A 19269-nucleotide genomic window follows, 5' to 3' on the forward strand; every position below is an offset into this window, starting at 1 on the left:
ATGATATTAATTTTTGAACACATAATAACAAAAGTTAAGTTTAATTTATTAAAATATATAAAGAATATGTTAAATTTTATCTATTAAATGACAAATTGAACACTTCTCGCTGGATTTAGCAATAGAAACATTTCCATTTTGATTTTCAACTTTTACCTCACCCTCGTCCACACTTCACACCTTGTGTCAGCAAGCAAAATTGTATTATGCATCGAATATGGTAATGTTTTTTGTAAACACTAAAATAAGCAGCTTATCTCTGACAAAAACGAGAATAAAAAATGTCGATATGTGTTTTGGACTGGTGGACTGCCCTAGCTGCTCTTTATTTGTTTGGACTGTGCAATGATTAAAATGAAAACCCTGATAATCGCTCTGTATTATAAGGTTAATTTAAAAGAAAATTTTATATTATGGTGAAATTGGATTTCAAACTTAATATATGAAGTTCGCCAAACCCTGTGAAATAGTCTGCAACTGAACACCTGAACCAGTATCAAGATTGAATGCAAAACTAATTCAACATCAAGTTTCTTTTGTTCAAATCCACAAAGCGAACTGGAAAACTTGAATCCTAATTAGTATCGGGATCATTGACTTAGCTTTTATTTTCTTTCTTATCTGGAGTTCAAGTGCAAAAAAACCAGCCCAGAGGTAGTAGCCTGAAGGAGAGAAATCACTAACATAATTTGGGGTTGGACTAGTCACTTGATAGCTGAAATTCAATCAAGTAATGTATGTCAGGAAAAATATATTAAATAGTGACTGTTAAAGCAACAGAGGGTAGACGGATCATTAAAACTATGCCAACCTATGTTCCCCGGGGCGCGTCCTCCCCAGAAAAGGCAGCATTTTGGGGATGGGGACGTCCCCGACCCAGGGACTTCATTGGGGACTTGCATCCATCCCCAATTTTTTATAACACAAAAAATTAAAAAAAAAAAACAAAAATGTCACTTTTGCCGTCCCTGTTTGCCGTTCCCCCTGTCCCTAAAATCGGCAGAAAAATTTGTCGTCCTGGAAACCTGTCTCACTGTCCGCTGCTCTCCCTGTCCTGGAAACTCGGGGGAACATAGATGCCAACAGATAACATTGTTTACCTCAACAAGGCTCTTTCAAGATAGTTTGGGCTTCTAATTCTATAGGAATAGAGTTTGGGTGAATTTGCATTAAAGACTGACTTAGTAGTTATATGATAATTGAGGCATCAAAATTATGGAAAAACCAGACATTGTTTATTACTATACCTGGTAAATTACATACATGAAATAATTATGATGTCGACAATTTATAACAGATACAATAGTAAATTATATCTTTATTTGCTAATGAATTCATTATAGATAAGAAGACTAGAGATGGTCAGCAAAGAATTACAATTCATAGACTATTCCACCTCCTCTCCTTGGTGATACACATCATATTTAAAGGACCCAATGGTTGCCAGGAGGAACACAAGTACCAACCGACACAGCCATCCGAGAGTGACAATCAACTTATTAAAAGCAGTTAGTACATTGGCTGCTAATCAGTATTATTGAACACAACAATAGTAATTGTATATTGACTACACTGTCCCCCTCAAAAGAAAAGTCAGTCTTCTAGACGACAAGTATACATCAAGAAGACTAATGGCAAGTTTTTAGACAATGACTTGTATTGTGCAAATTCAACATTGTAGTGTACTTCAAAAATCAAAAGGGGGTCTGAGGGTAATGAATCCCTTTGGGGGTCTAAGGGCACTCCCTTCTAAACCATACTAAACTCCATTGCCCACCAGGATCCAAACCCAATCGTATCCAAATCCAGATGCAGTGCTAGGGTGTGTAAACTTATCTTTTTTGCATTGCTAAGACTCGTAGGCACTTTACTGTATGAAAGATCTACAAGAATTATGTATCTTGTTCTTTGTATTCCTTCTTCCATTTATAGTAGCAGTGTATGCAAGGCCAATAGGCATTATGTATTGCAATAAGAACTCGTGAGGCATGACATGGGGGTTGTTTTGTGGACGCAGGAGCTCTAGTAGGCAAGTTAATATGATATCTTCTAACATCATTTTGAGGAAATTCAGATCTAAATTATGTTGACGTTTATGATGGTGTGCTATTTTCGTCTTGACATGTTTTATACTTATGGCATGGTTGTCAAAGAAGTCCTATTTACTTATAGCATAATTCCCAGTAACATAAGAGGGAGTGTTAGGGCATAATGTTTGTTAATGGATCAAATTCAATATTAATGGTAATTACTTCAACCCTTACATGAATGGTTGAGAAATATATTGGCCAACCAATTTGTGTTTTTATCTTGAACAAAGAAAAATACATTGTAAATGTATTGGGCGATTTGTACATACATTGACATGTGCAAGAGTAAACATTTAATTGTAAGGTCTTGTGAGATCATTTGATGGAAAGAAGGAGATTTTGTGAATGATAGGTTCTTTAATTGTCTGTTTTATATAAACTGTTGCAAGCATGGCTCTTTTACAATCTTTTTTTTTCATTTCTCTATTTATTAGGACACTTTTCCACTTAGAGTGAATTTCCACTTTTATATTAGTGTTCATCATGTTTCCCATATATATATATATATATATATATATAATGAAGGGACTGTCATGTTTGTAAATTAAAAGTTGTTTTTCAGCATCAACTCTATCAACAAGATTGCTGTCAAGTTACAAATTTCTACCAGCTTTTTTTTTCTTTTACCTGGAATTATTTCATCATATTTGATGTTTTTATCTCTGTGAGTAGAATTTTATTCATTTTAACCTTGCACTAGGCCTGAATGGATGTTGATGGCGATTTCATCTCAATTTCTTCCCTTCGTGCCTCCACCTTAGAATTAAACTGATGTCTGAACAACAGAGCCTTTCCAATGCATATATATCTCAAACCTCCTACGTGGAAAGCATAATCAAGAGGAGGAAATGCATTAGGCATCTGAATGCTATTTGAGGGTAAAAAAGAAAAAACATTGAACAAATTCTTAAATAAAGACCTACCTATCATCAGGTCAAAAAGATGTGCATTACTATGTAGATTGCAGATGAGGGCTTGTTATCTGAAAAAATTTAGTGTAGCACAATGATGGTTTCTTTTTGTATAACTTCGAGAGAATACAATAATCTAAATTGAATTAGTGGTCAATTCCATCAATTGCTTTTATCTGGTAACACAAAATTATGAAATTAACTGCTACTTATTAGTATTATCACTAACTACTTATTTTAAACAACGATTTGATTTATTGTATTGACAATATTTATCCATAATTGGGCACCTAGCATTTCTTGAGAAGCTTGGTTTCTAATATCTATTTATTGTTTAGGAATTTATAGTACACTTGTACATTCTGGAAACGTGAATCCTTCATCATTTTCTCTTTCTGGAAACTTCAGTGTAACACGGAATTTCATTCTTTTTTATAGATTAATAGTTTTTTGCTTTTTAGAAATCATTCTGAACTCATTTGATATTTGTTTTGTTTATTTGCAGCTTGCTGGCCGAATTTTCTCTGTGTTTGTTCAGTTTTTTCATCAGGCTCTGTGCAACTTCGGTGGTCTCAGTGGCCTGAAAACCAATCTGGCACATCTCCAAAATGGTTTACGACAAACAAGGGGTTGTTAGGAGCTGGGCCAAGTGGTATCATGACAGCTGATGCTATCATAACTGAGGCAGGCACAATGCTTGTAGCTGGTGTCCCTATTGTGAACCCATCAACTGTTGTAGTTTGGGAAGTTACACCAGGTACTGGAAGCAATCCACAAGCTACTGTCAAAACAAGCACAGGAATTAGTGTTCCACCCTCATTGAACCCTCAATGGGCAGGCTTTTCTCAACTTGCTGCATATTTGTTCAGCTGGCAAGAATATCAATCTGCAGAGGGGAAAAGTACACAATCACAGATTGCTGTGGAGCCAGTTGAACCTATTTTACTCAACTGCTCCCCAGTTTCTAATTTTTCTGCTTATGTAAATCCTGAAAAAGCAGCTCAATCAGCAGCAACTACCACATGGGCGTCAGGTGTTTCTGCTCTTGCATTTGACCCATCTCGTGGAGGATCAGTTTTAGCTGTGGCAATTGTTGAGGGTGAGATATTCTTTTGCCTCCTTAATTAGGTACTTCCTCTCGTGGTTAATGACAAGGCATTTTTTGGATACAGAATTTTTAGAGACGCTGAATAGAGTTTTACTTCTCAACCATGGGATATGGCATTTGTGGATCTACCCTCAGTTTTTGTTATGCAATGTGATCTTTTATTGTTATGTGTGAATTTGGTTTGGATGATATTGAAAGACTCATGCTTCTGTGGCCATATATAGGATATATATGTGGATATGTTGCTATGACACTAAGCAATGGCTGCGTTCCAGCATTGAGTTATCATCAATGTGAAATGCAAATAATACATGATCATGTTTAAGAAAATGTCTGTTGAAAGTTATTACAAATTAGGTAAAGTGTAAAACTTTATGAATGAAGATTAAACTATTTAACTTTATTTCATCTCAATATTTTAAGATAGAAATGGATAAGGACAAAGTACAATGTTTTTACATAAAATGTTAAAATATTTTGTGTTTAGAATTCTTCTTTGCTTAGTGCTTGATTTCTGAAAATGAATGTACACAAACAATGACCCCGTTAAAGCTCATAAAATAAGAAATTAAGGTAGAGAAGATATGAAAGATGGAAAATGAATCCAAAAGAAATCTGAAACTCTGATGATTGATGCAATAGTTAAAGACAATGTAATGAGACTGTATTATACAAGAATAACTATGAGGGGAGCTTTTGTGTTAGCTCTAGTTTTAAGTAAATCAGCCAAAGAAGTAGCATCAAAGGGAGTTCATAATGTATGCATTCTTTCTAAATTACTGAAAACAATGGCGATGATCCTTGAAGTGTAGGCAAGTGTGGGGAAATCGTTACAAGGCTTAAAAGCCATACAGAAACCAAGGTTACGAAAGGAAAAAATAGCCCCAAAAGACCAGATAAAGAAACTAAGCAACCTAGAAAAATAGTCTGACAGTGCTTCCTTAACCTACACATAATGGGGAGTACCAGGACCACTACCTTCTTTCTCAATCTCTAAGCATCCGGATTCAGAAAAATATATTTGAGCATCGCCAGTAACCCCATGCTTCGAAAGCACAGGCAGGTTGAAAATATTAAGGTCTCGAGGTATCCATCTGTAAGGATGACTTGTAAATTGTCAATGTACAAATATGGGACTTGGTTAAAAGAGCAAGATTCTTAAAGCTCTCATTAATTGATATTGGAGAGCACCTGGTAGCACTCATACACATTGCCCTCAAACTGAGCACACCAAGCTGTTGACAAAGGAATGCAAATCAATCAAAGGAATACATTTATGCGAATCAAATCCTACACCACAGACCGGTAACTCCACTGCTTAGTTTCTAAGCAAAGTACTTCATGATAGGGCTTTGGTGTGCAATATTCCAATATTGCCAACCCACTCACAAGGAAATGCCAAAGCACAATGGAAGATTAACCTCGATTTCTTAGAACTAGAGATATGATCCTCTATAATTTTTAGCAATTTTTTAATCTTCACAAAAAGAAAGGGATTCCTTGTGGTTAATCTTAAGTGAAATATTGCTCTAACAATGTTATTGTCCACTTTAGTTGGGACAATGCTCTCTATATTAAAAGAAAATAGTTTCCTCTTTACTGTGTAACTTCACTCAAAGACACTTTATTTTCGATGAAATAAGACAATTAATCTTGGCTATGAAAAATAATGTAATGAAAGTACACTATCATTGAAGTAGAGTTACAATAGTGGAACACTTAATGATGGAAATAAAGCACAATATTGAGCATTTATCTAAGCCAGTTTGAAGGGGCAACTTTTATACCCTTGTACTAGAAATGTAATTATCAATTGCAATGCTATGTAGACCCTGACCATCCTTGTTTATAGATGTAATTAGGTATGGCAACGTCCTTTATAGATGTGTTAGCTCCTGTTCGTACTTTCAAATCTGCTTCAGCCTCCATCGGAATCTCCAAGGCTGATTGCATCATTTCAACAATCTCTCCAAGCTCCCTCTCCTTCTTAGCTGCCACCTACTGAAGCTGATTGTGTTCGGCCAAAAATGCTATCCTCTCAGATACCCGGGATGCTCTCTCCGACTCCCAAATTGCTTTCTCTATAGCCAGTTTTGCCTTCATTGCTGTTACCCTAGCAGCTGACTCCTCCTGAGCCCTCTCTATTGCTACCTGGTCTGCTTGACTCCTCCGAAGGGTATAATAAGCATCCCTATGTATTCAGACTATCTCCTCAATCTGAGTCTCAATGTGTCTCTCTATACTTGTCTCCCTCGTAGTGGCTCAATCTTGGCGCATCTCCACAGTCTCTACACTTGGCCATTCGCGCTCCTCAAAACAAACTGTAAAGGCCGCTAGACATCCCACTCTCATGAAGGATATGACGCTCTCCAGCGTCTTTACCACTGAATCCAAGGCAAGTGTTTATGTAGAGGCCACCTCTTGGCGAGCATGAGTCGCTACATCAGCGAGAAATGTCTCCACAACCTCTCCCATCACTATCTCTCACCTTGCTGTAGGTCGCTATTGGGCACCCATTGCTATCTCCACTGCTTCCGTCATCCGCTTTGTAATACCCCTTTCCAGATATTTTACCAAAAACCTATGATAAAAAGTGCAAATCCGAACAGAAAACCAATATTCAATATAAATTCCAGAGCTTTAATCGATTTCTAACCAACACATTTGCATACAAGAAACTCAGAAAAGATTATTTTATTTCCACAATATTTAGAAGTTTATACATAAACCAGCAGATTAATACAAATAACTGTCCATTAACATTACTGTATTATACAACAGCAATACAATAACATGCAACAATCCCAAGAATCCAATCTTATAAACAGAAATGACAGTCAAATTGGCAATGTAGATTAAACCTGTAAGAAGGCTAGGTTTGTGTCCAACCTTCAAATGCTTCTTCAAGGGTTTGCGTCCTCGAAGAAATAACTAACAACTGCTCTCAGCTCCAGATTAATATTCGTTATAAATAATATAATCTTCATAACATCCCATGTGAAGTCTGATGTTCCTTTATCACTTTTCCCAATGTGATGCACGCTCTTTTAAGCAATGTGGGATGAAGCACTTTTTTGTCCTTTAGTCACTTAAGTGAACATAGTACCTTTTTAAAATAAAGTGACAAGTTAAATGAACTTTAAAAGTCGCTTAGCCAAAAAACCATATAATCGTCAGGGATTAAAATAACTGACCAAACGAACTCGGATAACCATGTGCAATAGCTTGTTGGAAAGCTATTGGCGAGATGCTTCCAAACCAACACTGAGATATCAAGAATACTGAGCTCTGTTTACTTACTAAAAATAGTAAGTATCTGAACAACCTGTCAAAACTGTCTTGATGGGTCTGAAACTGGAAATGTCTAGGTTAAATCTCGAACGGAACCTCGTAAAGAACCTTCTCACCCCCGAAACCTAGGTGAAGTGAGTCGGCAACACTGAATTATAATGTCCTAGAAAAAGGGAATATTACAAGGCCTCCCTTCTCAAAGATTGCTTGCCTACAAGCAATACGCTCATACCTACAAAAATCAAATGCTAGGATCCCATACTCGCCTCAGTTGATGTACCCCGGCATGCATCGTCCCAAACTCAAAATGGTGAAATAGTACAATAGGAATCATTGTGCCAAATAACTGAATGCCAAGACCCCATGTCTCACCATAAAGGGACAGCAATTGCCATGTGCTACTGCCCTGTGTGCCAATACACTTAGTCAGTATGAAAACCTTACTCCATGAGTGACCTTGTGAGTCTTTAGTGTCAAGTGAAGACGGGGGCCCATCAATATACCCATATCCTCCCCAAGAAGATAGCAACCAAACTCTCCATCTAGCTCCCCGACCAAAGGCAATACCTAGGGATGCTCCACTTGGATCCCAAGTGAGGACCCGTGTGTTGTCTGAGATACCACTGACCAGTTCTTGTAATACCTGCACCACGGTACCGCTCCTGTAATATCTATTCCGATGTCAATGATAGATCCGGCCAATTCGACTCCATCACCATACCACTCTGGTGAAAGAGTAGTCCTAATCTTCAGAACTCTGATAAGTCAGAAAGCTGAAACACACAGATCATAATCATGTGTCTATGTAGCAACACAACATAATCCGCTAGATGTAAATACTATTAACACCTGGATCCTCGACTTCCCAAACAATATGATCCTGGGTAAATGAAAGAGTGGTTGGTGAATCACCAACATCATGAGTGCTAACACTGCCTTTAATACCCAATTGAATAAAAAATGTAGACACCTCATGTGGAATGTAGGGTAGTGTGTGATCTCTCCACTCACTTGCAAATAACTCGTTGACCTTGGAAGGCCAAATAGAGTCAGCGAATATATTACCAACATACACAGGCAAATCACTGATAGAGGAAATATCCCAACAAGAAAAATCACCAATCAACAAGTAGGCCGTGGCCATCTCATAAGGGCTAGGTGATAAATCTCTGGGTAAGCTGAAAAATTCCTGAGTGCATGTGAAGGACAAATCTGAACTTCCTACCCCACCATAAGTACTCTTGCTCATGTCTAAGTCTTCGTAAGAGAATGGTTCACCATTAATTGACATCTCTGCATTATCCTCACTTGTTGTATCACTAACCATGTGCTCATGTGGAGATGTACAGCTGCTGTCATAAAAATCAGAATTTTCAGACTCATCCACTTGCTGATCCATGGAATTGTTTTCACCATAGAAGGTTTCAAATGGGGAACACGTGATTGAATCACATTGTTTGCCTTCACATCTACCCACTTCATGAATTCCTTAAATGATTTGCATGATTTCTTGTACCCTTGAACCCCGATTATCTTCTTCATAAGTGGCTGACCCACTCGTTTGATTTTCAGTTTTGTGGATGGAAAAATGTGTTAAGCTCAATTGAAGGCATAGCTCATCCACCTCACTCTCCTTGCCCCTTCCAAATTTTATTTCTAGATCTCTATCCATTAATATTTTCAAGTACTCATATTTCATCATTTTCAACGTTTCAAAGTATGTAAAACAGGACTTGTGACGCCACATCCTTGTCCCTTCCAAATTTTATTGCTAGATCTCTATCCATTAATATTTTCAAGTACTCATATTTCATCATTTTCAACGTTTCAAAGATAGTATGTAAAAGAGCACTTGTGACGCCACATACATTCCGTTGTCTCTCTTCTATCACAACCTTCCGCATGAGATTCTCAACCAATTTGGAAGAATCATCTATTCTTGTCAACACTTGGACAATCTTGTCCTCTTTGACCAAAAGCATATCCAATAAGTCAAGGAGTGACAATGGTTTTTGATCGTCTCCTTTGAACACAAGTGGGCTGTCCTCCATAGAATTTTCTGATTTTTCAGCACCTTGGGAAACAACATTTTCAGATATATCCTCTAACTCAACGTGTGCTAGATCATTTGTCCTGCCAACATTGCTGTCCATTTGCTCCTCAAAATTTGCTCATTCATATTGACATGTGGTGAGTAGTATTATAGCAATATTCTCCTAAATGCAACCACTTAATCTAGGCATGTTGGTGTCCTGTAACATAGTTCCTGCGGTATCCTTCTAACCACTTATTGACAATTTCTATTTGTCCATCAGTTTGAGGATGAGAACTTGTGTTGGGGGTTAGGGCTGTCCCTATTAAATGGAAGAGTTCTTGCCAAAATTTGCTGAGAAACTTGCTGTCTCTATCACTTATAATATTTTGCTGGAGCCCATGGAGTTGAAAAACTTCTTTAAAGAATAATTCAACTACTTGGTGTGCCTTGTATTCAGTTGATATGGCAAAAAAATGTGCGTATTTTGTAACTCTGTCTACGACCACAAATATGCTGTCTTTTCCTTGGGTCTTTGGAAGTCTTGTTACGAAATCCATTGATATGCTTTCCCATTTTTGGTTTGGGATGGGTAATGGTTGTAGTAATCTTGCGGGGTGTTGCAATTCCACCTTATTTCTTTGACAAGTTATGCATTCTTGTACATATTTTAGTATATCATTTTTTAACCCTTTCCAAGAATATTTCTCTAACATGCTTGTATGTTTTATAGTATCCTTGATGACCTGCTACTGGATTGTCATGATGTTCTTTAAGTATTTTACCTTTAATTTTTTATTGTGGAGTTAAATATATTCTTCCTTTGTAAAGTATTATATTGTCCCAGACTTTGAAATCTTCATTGGGCAAGTTTCCATCTAATATTTCTTGTGCTTGGAGATCCTTAGCGTATTCTGCTATAATGTCTCTCTTCCAGTCCTTGGAGATGCTTGTAATACTATTTATATGGGATCTTCTTGAGAGAGCATCCACAACCTCATTATTAACTCCTTTAACATATTCTATATCAAAATCATAAGCTTGGATTTGGCTAACCTACTTTTGTTGTCGATCATTAAGATCCTTTTGATTTAAGATGAATCGTAAGCTGTTATGATTTGTTTTTACTATGAATCTTCCACAAACTAATTATTGACGGAATTTTGCTAAGGCACGCATGATGGCTAACATCTCTTTATCATATATTGAGTAATGTTTTTCTGCTTTGGTGAGCTTTCAACTTTCGAAGGCTATTGGGTGTCTTTCTTGCATGAGTACAGCTCCGATTCCTTCTGGAAACCATGTATGAAGAGGTTGGCATTGAGGTTGTGAGATTTAAGTCATCAAACTAGATCATGTAAGACCATTGAATTCTATAAAGAAAATCTTGTAAATTGTCAAAACATCCATAGAACCCGCCCAGTTTCTATTTGGAAAAGGGAGTTCAAATTACTTTTAGTATATTAAATAAGCCTTTGTACATTATGAAGAAACTCCATGAAAATAAGTTGATTGCGTATGGAATGTACTACCCTACATACTTGTTTACAATCAACAAGAATCCAAATTTCTCCAATCAGAGACCCATGTTTGAATTGGCATAGTTGGATCTTAGAACATGGTTACTTCTTTGCTGTTATCCTCTTTCAGGAAACATAGATACTTGGAATGTTGGGCTGCTAGGTAATGTAACCAATGCTATTTCATCAGTAAAGGATTATAGTTATTGTTCTTATCAATTTATTTTTACAATTAATTGAACAATTCTTTCTTTCCATGTACAGGGATTTGTTGGATGGATCTTCAGGTTTCCGTTAAATGTATTTTATAAATTAGCTCAACAAGATAATGCTTGTATTTTTGAAAGTAGGTAATTTATCTTTACAATTTTTCTTTATGGACAGGACAATATATGTCACCGCATAATCCTGATGAGGGGCCCTCTCTAACTGGCTGGAGAGTACAGCGATGGGAAAGTTCACACCAACAGGTTGCTCTCCATCCCCTTTTTGAAAATTCTAGTTCTAATTCTGGTGGACAATCACCCATGGCAACTATCTGGACATATACTGTCAATCAAAGCATACCTCCAATGAAAGGCTTTAAATCTTCTCGGTTAACTGCTACACAAAGAAATTTGTGTGGAGGCCAAAATTCAGGAGATTCTGATGGTGTTAATGGTGAACATTATAGCACCGAGGATATTAATGAAAACAATGATGTACGGATGCTTGCAAAAATTTGCTATTCGGGTCATGATGGAGAGGTTGCTTTTGCTTTTCGCTATGGTGATGTATACTTATTCTCTGGCAGCAACTTCTCTAATATAGACTATTACTGTGCCCCTGTTGGTTTTTCTGTTGCACTACCTGCTTTCTCCTCTACAAGCTGTTGTCTAGCTTCTGTTTGGCATGATAACAACAAAGACTGCAGTGTCTTGAAGATTGTGCGTATTTTACCACCTGCTGTTACAAATATTCAAGGAAAAAGCAACTCAGCAGCCTGGGAGCGAGCTATAGCAGATAGGTATGCACCATTATTTTCTCTGCTTTCTTTAATTTTAACTCTGAGGGTTTTGATTTTGATTGTGCTTATGCAGGTTCTGGTGGAGCCTCTCGGTTGGAGTTGATTGGTGGGATGCTGTTGGTTGTGCACAAAGTGCAGCTGAAGATGACCTAGGTAAATGTTGTAGTTTTCTGTGCAACAGAATTTCATGGTTTGTTGGCATACTTCTAGTATCACTTGTAATTCTAAGGCTCATCTAAGCAACTGGGATAGATATACTCTGCTAAACTGTTTTTGACTTTTAAGAGGTATTATAGTTTGCACACTAGTGTGTGCAAATATTCGTGTTTAGGAAAATAGTTTGATGTTTCATATCTTAGGATATTCTAATTCCTATATTGAAAATATATGTTTTGATCAGTGTCTCTCATGGTGGGTAGCTTCAGTTTAATTCAGTGGAGTGTATACCCACGAAGAACCATTGTTGGGCTAATTTAAAATCATTTTTTTATTTGAGGTCTTCTGAATTTTTATAAATACACAACAAAGACCATTTAAAACAGACAATGGATGCAATGCAATATGCCAACTGTAACCAATCCAGCATTTTAATTTCTTCCTAATGTTGTAATTGTTTTTCCTGTAATGTACTTGCACCAGACAAAAAGGTGGATAGCAACTATCTGCAATCCAGTCTCATGAGTGCCACAACTCCTTCCTCTTAAGGCTCAACTGAATCTCTTCCCTGACTACTTTATGGCAGAAGATACTAAGAACTACGTTCTGATTTCTACACCGTTTGGTGTGTATTGGAAATATATAGTATGCAGGAGATGATTCAGGCTACTCCATTTGAGCCGTCCAAAATCTGCTAGCTTTGGGAGCTATGCAAATTTTGATTGAGGTACCATCTAGCCAATGGACATTGAGAATTTTAAATTTATCGACACCATATATTATTTATCGAAATCGGGCAAGACTGTTGCTTCCCAGAACAAGCCTGTCTAGATAGTTTGTCAAATTTGGTTTACGTACTAGTAGCTTCATCACTTTTCTGCACTTGTATCTGTAATATTTTGATACGATTGAATCATTTTCAAATCATAAACTTTAAATTATAAATGAAAGTGAGTCTGTTCCTCTCAGCTGACCTGTGCAAACATTCCTTTTGACTCTAGTCTGTGCAAATGTGTGTCTGCATTGTGTATTGAATCTTCTGATTTTCTCTTCTCTAGAAAATTTTATTGGTGCATATTTCATGTTCTTGGACTGTGCCACCATTTCTCTGTTTTAGTGATGGAGAAATGAGTTAAATGAAGTCTCTCACCTTAAGGTTTAGGAAACTCTTTTTCCTCTTGCTTTTGGTTTTTTTCCATTACATTTTTTAAGACACTCTTCTGCTACAAGAAATGTCAAAAATGCCGAGGGATGTCTCTCAGTCTGTACAAAGTATTATAGGGATGTCTATTGTAGTTCTTCCAATCTTCTAGATGCAGGCCCATCTCCTTGGCATAGCCTAATGTTGGTGAAATGGTAGGATAAGCCCCCCACTAATATTTAGATGAGCACATGATTATTTAAGTATTACATTATAACCAGTTATCTTCCCCCTAGTTCACCTAGAGGTGAGGGTTGCGATCTGTATAAGGTAGAATCTATTACATATATGTTTTGGGGTGTTGTGCTTTTTCCAACCTTCATTTGTGTTACAGTGTTCTGTGACAGGTTCTGAAAGGCAAAAGGTCCTCATCTTAGTTGAAAGTTTAAAAAATATGACAGCTCGTGAAGGCCAGTTAAAGAGTCATTCTGTAGTGTGAAATTAATGTTCTTGCAAATGAAAATTTCATGGGAGTGCTTAGGACACTCTTCCATGGTTGCCAAGAACCTCTGAGTTCGTGAATCTGGCTGTTATGGATAGTGGAGTCCTGTCCTGCTATAGTTCTGTCTCAGATTTTACCATAAGAAACTAAAATGCAAGAGTGACTCATGTTTCCAAGCCATGCAAAATAGGGCATAGTTTTAATGGGCAGTGTATGTTTCTTGACTTGCATGGTCTAACTTTTGAACACGTGAAAGCTTATTTCTAACACCTGTCTACTGCATTTGTCATTTTAACTACATAACGTGTTATTATAGTGAAGTTCATGCAAAATCTTAGTTGTAGCATTCCTTTTTAAGGTGTATCAGTCTTACTTAACTTATCAGTATGCTTTTATCAATGGTTCTCACTTGTCGATATGCTACTTGTAGGATGTGTTTCCGTTTTTTAGAGTCTGATTGTTAATGTTTTCTTTAAGTCTTCACATATAGAGTCAGCTGTGTACATTATTTCTATTTGTTCAGGTATCATAAGAACTAGATAGTCATTTGATTTGAGTTATTTTTCAGTGACAATAAACAGGGTAATTGCAATTTTGGATTCAGACTTTCATTCACTCCTTGCAATCCAACATCGGCAACAGTACGGTCCTGTATGTTTTGGACTCCTTACTTCTTATTCAGTTTCAGTTATTCAACTCTGCTATCATTAAATTAGACTACAAAGACCTATCTCTATGCTAAGCTGTCAATCTTAAATTTTGTTATGAAGTTTTTAGGGCTGCCAATAAATATGTGCTTATTTCGTTTTTCAACTAATATATGTATTCATCATACATGTATGTACATGCGTATGGAGGTTTGTATTATGAGATCATTTGCTTCAGTTTTTGTAAGAAGCCATTATGCAACATGTGTTTACTTGGGAGCAAATCCCTTCTTCGGATCAATTCCACCTCAAAAGTCCCCATTTCTGCTTCTGAAGTAGATGTAGGACATTGCTTAAAGCTGTGACGAAGCTTGTGGCTATTCCTTTGCTTAGTAAGAGGAAACAAAAAATCATAAAGGTTGTACAAGTGTTTTGCAGTTAGTGGCATAAAAGCATTGTTGTCCATGTGATCATAGAATAACATAAGTTTATTTGATTATAAAAGCACCTAAGTTGTTCTCATTTTGAACACATTTTGTGCATACTTTATAGTTTATTTTCTATAGTAGGATGTGAAATTATACTTAATCCATACTTAAAATTAAAATATGGGACCTCCACTCCTCTTATATCTTTCTTCAACTTGAGGTTGGCCCTGATTTCTAGGCATGATTTCTTTTTTCATCCAATCCCATAATTCATTTCCTTACCTACGACCAATTCATTTATTTTTGGGTTTCAAGATCTGCCTTAATCTCATAGTAATATGTATTTCTTCATCTGTAATAGCCCCACAATTTTTTGGACCAAGTTTACCTTATACAGGTCACCAATGTATGACTTATCCTTGGGTTTTTTGACCTAGATATTTCTTGGGGGCCAACATAGAGGTTTAATTTAGGGGTTTTGATTAGTCAAACTTAATCAAATTTAATGCTATAATGGAGGGACTTTAGTATAAAAGGACACCCTCTCCCCTCGTTTGGTGTATCATAATCCTTGATTCAAGTATAAGCTACCAAGATATCAATAAGCTATTTGACGATTCAATAAATCAAGCTTTCAAGTTAAAGAAAGTTGTCGAGAGTCATGATGAATCAAAGTCTTCATTCCTCTCAAGCAACCAAGGTGTTTTCTTCCATATATCTACTTTCTTCCCCCCATTAAAAGCCAAGAAAAGAAGATTTCTATCAAGAAAGGAGATCCACACTCATCCATCAACCTCTCTCTCTCTCTCTCTCTCTCTCTCTCTCTCTCTCTCTCTCTCTCTCTCGCACACACACACACTCACACACGCATGCACCCTATGGTGAATCACAACATAAATTCCATGAGGATTTGTCTTACATGGTTTCCTTTTGAGTTTTTGTGTTTATTCAAGTCTGTTGCATCAACATACTTGATCACATTTAAAGCAATAATTGTATCTGTAAGGTATGATATACTTTATTTTCTAAATCGAGGCTCTTTTACATGACAACACACACACACACACACACACACACACACACATTATGGTGAATCACAACGTAAATTCCATGAGGATTTGTCTTACATGGTTTCCTTTTGAGTTTTTGTGTTTATTCAAGTTTGTTGCATCAACATACTTGATCACATTTAAAGAAGTAATTGTATCTGCAAGGTATGATATACTTTATTTTCTAAATCGAGGCTCTTCTACATGACAACATACTTTTACTTTGTTTCATTTCATTTAAGGTTTATTCTAAAATAGGGGTTTAACTAAAGAAAACCCCTTTTCAACCTTCTTCCCCCATTTTTTTGTGCAAGAATAGATTGTGGAGCTGAAATTCTAAATCTAGGAAATATAGATCAAGTTACCATTTCTGGGAAATTTTCATCATAAATTACTCAATAAACAAAATTCATTGGTAACTTGCACCTAGAAAGTTGGAGCTTGTACCCAAAATTTTTATGTCATTTTTTATTGAGATGTTATGAGTTGAGAGTGACAAGTCCCTATATGCTAGGTCTATAGTTACAACTGATTATGAGACTCTAACAACCAGTAAATTCAGATTCAAATTAGAGTTCTCTACTTCTTATTAGGAATTCACAAAGAAAAAACCACTAGGCCTAGATCTTGTATTGGCACCCTTTCCACACTAGGTTGTGCTAATTAGATTTGCTTTGTGGGAGTTTTTTTTTCCCAATGCATATAGGATTTGGGAAGTAATTTACATTGGACCATTGCTAACATTTTCCCATTCCCAACAATACACTTTCCAACCATCTTTGGATGACTTTGTGACCTAAGGTTCATACCAATGTTCATAATTTTTCTATAAATGGAGTGATTCCCCTAGCCAAAAGCTTACCCCACATAATGAAGGAAATCTTCCACTTTCGCGAGAGCTATGCTCCACCTTATTTGTGTTCTCACTCAATAAAGAGATTAACAAAGAGAGTAATCAATTCATAGTAAACCATGCGAGGGTGGAAAATAAGGAAAGTCTAGAGTAAAAACTACCCTAAAAGAATGTGGAGACAAAAATAAAATGAATGCTAGTAATAATTGGTCAATAGATCTTGTACCAAGAGTCCAAAGTGAAAACAAAGCCTTTCCATCTTGTGATTTATTTTGAAAAACTCAATTACTATGTTTTAATGGACCCAAGATAGTGAGTGATCATGATGCAATACACAACACCACTTCAACAAGAGTGGATGCCATTAAAAATGAGACTTTAACTTCTATAGGGAGTTAATTATTATCTACCCACAAATATATATTATTTCTATAGACATCAAGATTTAAAAAGTGATTAGCAACTTGGTTCGTCTATGTATAGAGATGTGAGATCAAATAATCTTCAGGGGTCTTCATCATGGTTAATCAATGTATGATTAAGTTCATTTACTAACTAGCTTGGATTTTATTTACTAGTTAAGAAAATTACAATTTTGAGGGAGTCACTCTCAATCAACCCCTTCTCAAATCCCTTTGAAAGTGCCATGTAGAGACCAATGAAGGTTACTTTTCCTTGGCAAAGTGGTTTGTCTTGTTTCGCAAAAGGAGCACTAGGAGATTACATTTGTTAAGACAACTATAAAAATATTAATATTATTTGAAAAACTTTTTTTTACTCTAAACCTCTAATTTATGTTATAAAAATATTATTTGATGTGTCATAGAATATGGAATGCTTCTTATAGTGAAAACATATGTTTAAATTCATTGAATGCATGTTTTTAGACTTTTATCTAATTTCTTCTATATATATTATTTATTATTGTTCTTCTTTGAGTCTTAGTGGTGATTTTGTTTTTAATAGGTTTGCATGCATGAACCATAGAGAAATCGTGATTCGTACATGACAAGGACATATGACTTTATTTGAGCTATAAGTAGAAGTGTCTTAATAATGAGTTATGAATCATGCAATTATTTACTATACCTTATATATTAAGAGCCTGGTGAGTTCTTCTCCCCCAAGGTATGTATGGCTAGAAAATACTCTTTTAGCCATATATACGAATTGAATCACATTATCGATAATGGAGATGAGGATAGAGGGTCCACATGTTGTATATATATTTGCTCATCCATCTATTGTGATGTACTAGGAGCTTCAAGCCATATGAATATTTGTGACATGTTAGATTGCAATCTAGTCTTACCCAAGCCAATGATAGTTTATAGGTGGTTGGAGTTTACTATTTTTATTATCTAAGTAATAAGATGATTGATTAGGAAATGGATCATAGAGTTACTCATGATGACCTCAAGATGCTTGTGACATGTATAGTCTAATATCTCTATTTAGTCATGTAATGGATTATTGTTTGTGTTTTGTGTGAATATTAAAGTTTCTAAATGTGTTCTGAAAGTTTACTAATAATGTGAAATACTTGAGTGTTTATTTATATGGTTACATCATTTTGACTGTAGACTTGAATGTTTTGTGAATTTCAATATATAATAAATCTGTAAAAAATAATCACCTTCTATTACCTTTCTTATTCTTATATGCAATTAGATCTAGGGTGGATATCCAAATACTGCTTTTTAAATGATTACATCAAATTTATAAATTTTAATCACTATTATGTATATAAAATACTTGAATATATTATTTATAAAATTAAATATCATTATAAAAAAAAAATGTTAATAAAAATGATTTAATATCAATCTACTTATGTTTATATAACAAGAGCTGTGTAACAGCTATAGTCCTGCCTTATCCAAAAGTAAGAGGCTTGCAATTTTGCAAACGTTAAAAGTATGTTAGCCTATCAGAAATTTAATTGTACTTAATATTAGTGATATTAATTTTTGTACTAAAACAATAGATAAAAAGCTAATATTTAATATTTAACTTGGGAGGAAAGCTGTAACAATATATATATAATTTTGTTATTTTTATAGATAATATTAAATTTCCATTATATATGATTTATAGTTCAGATCTATTATATATTATTTAATATAATATTAAAATTAATTAATATTAAGTAATTGGTGTATATAAAATTTAAATTTTAGTTGTTACTAGAATTTTTTTATGGGTAAAAGGTTAATTGGCAAGTTATTATTACTATTATCATAAATATAATAATACATGTCCTACCTCAAAAGAGTTGGGAAGATAATCAAATTCAAAGGAGGTGGGCCACCAAGGCATCTTCATAAAGCTCAGAGTCATAAAAGTTCCAAAGTTTCCTTCTAGAGACCTTCACAAACCACCACCTATTCTACCAAGCTTTGTTAAACAATTGTGCAAACATAAGGAAAAGCCTAAATCATTATGACATGAGATATTAGAAACCATCAACGTTAAAATCAGATCCCAATATTTAAAACACATGGTTGGTATGATATTGAATATATTTATATAATG

At 35.5% G+C, this 19269-nt stretch overlaps 1 protein-coding gene across 2 annotated transcripts in view; it reads left to right on the plus strand.

The window, feature by feature from the left end:
- The window catches only part of SFR6 (sensitive to freezing 6), a 212951-nt gene that overhangs the window by 144828 nt on the left and 48854 nt on the right, over nucleotides 1-19269 (plus strand). For both annotated transcript variants that reach the window (XM_089798209.1, XM_089798210.1), the window contains 4 exons: nucleotides 3507-4100; nucleotides 11337-11958; nucleotides 12032-12111; nucleotides 14326-14408. In XM_089798209.1, coding sequence (XP_089654335.1) covers nucleotides 3507-4100; nucleotides 11337-11958; nucleotides 12032-12111; nucleotides 14326-14408 — 1379 coding nt within the window. The remainder of the gene's footprint in view (nucleotides 1-3506; nucleotides 4101-11336; nucleotides 11959-12031; nucleotides 12112-14325; nucleotides 14409-19269) is intronic.

Source organism: Cupressus sempervirens, chromosome 8 (genome assembly GCF_028749045.1).
Source record: "Cupressus sempervirens isolate cs-2001-9-10 chromosome 8, ASM2874904v1, whole genome shotgun sequence".
NCBI lineage: Eukaryota > Viridiplantae > Streptophyta > Pinopsida > Cupressales > Cupressaceae > Cupressus > Cupressus sempervirens.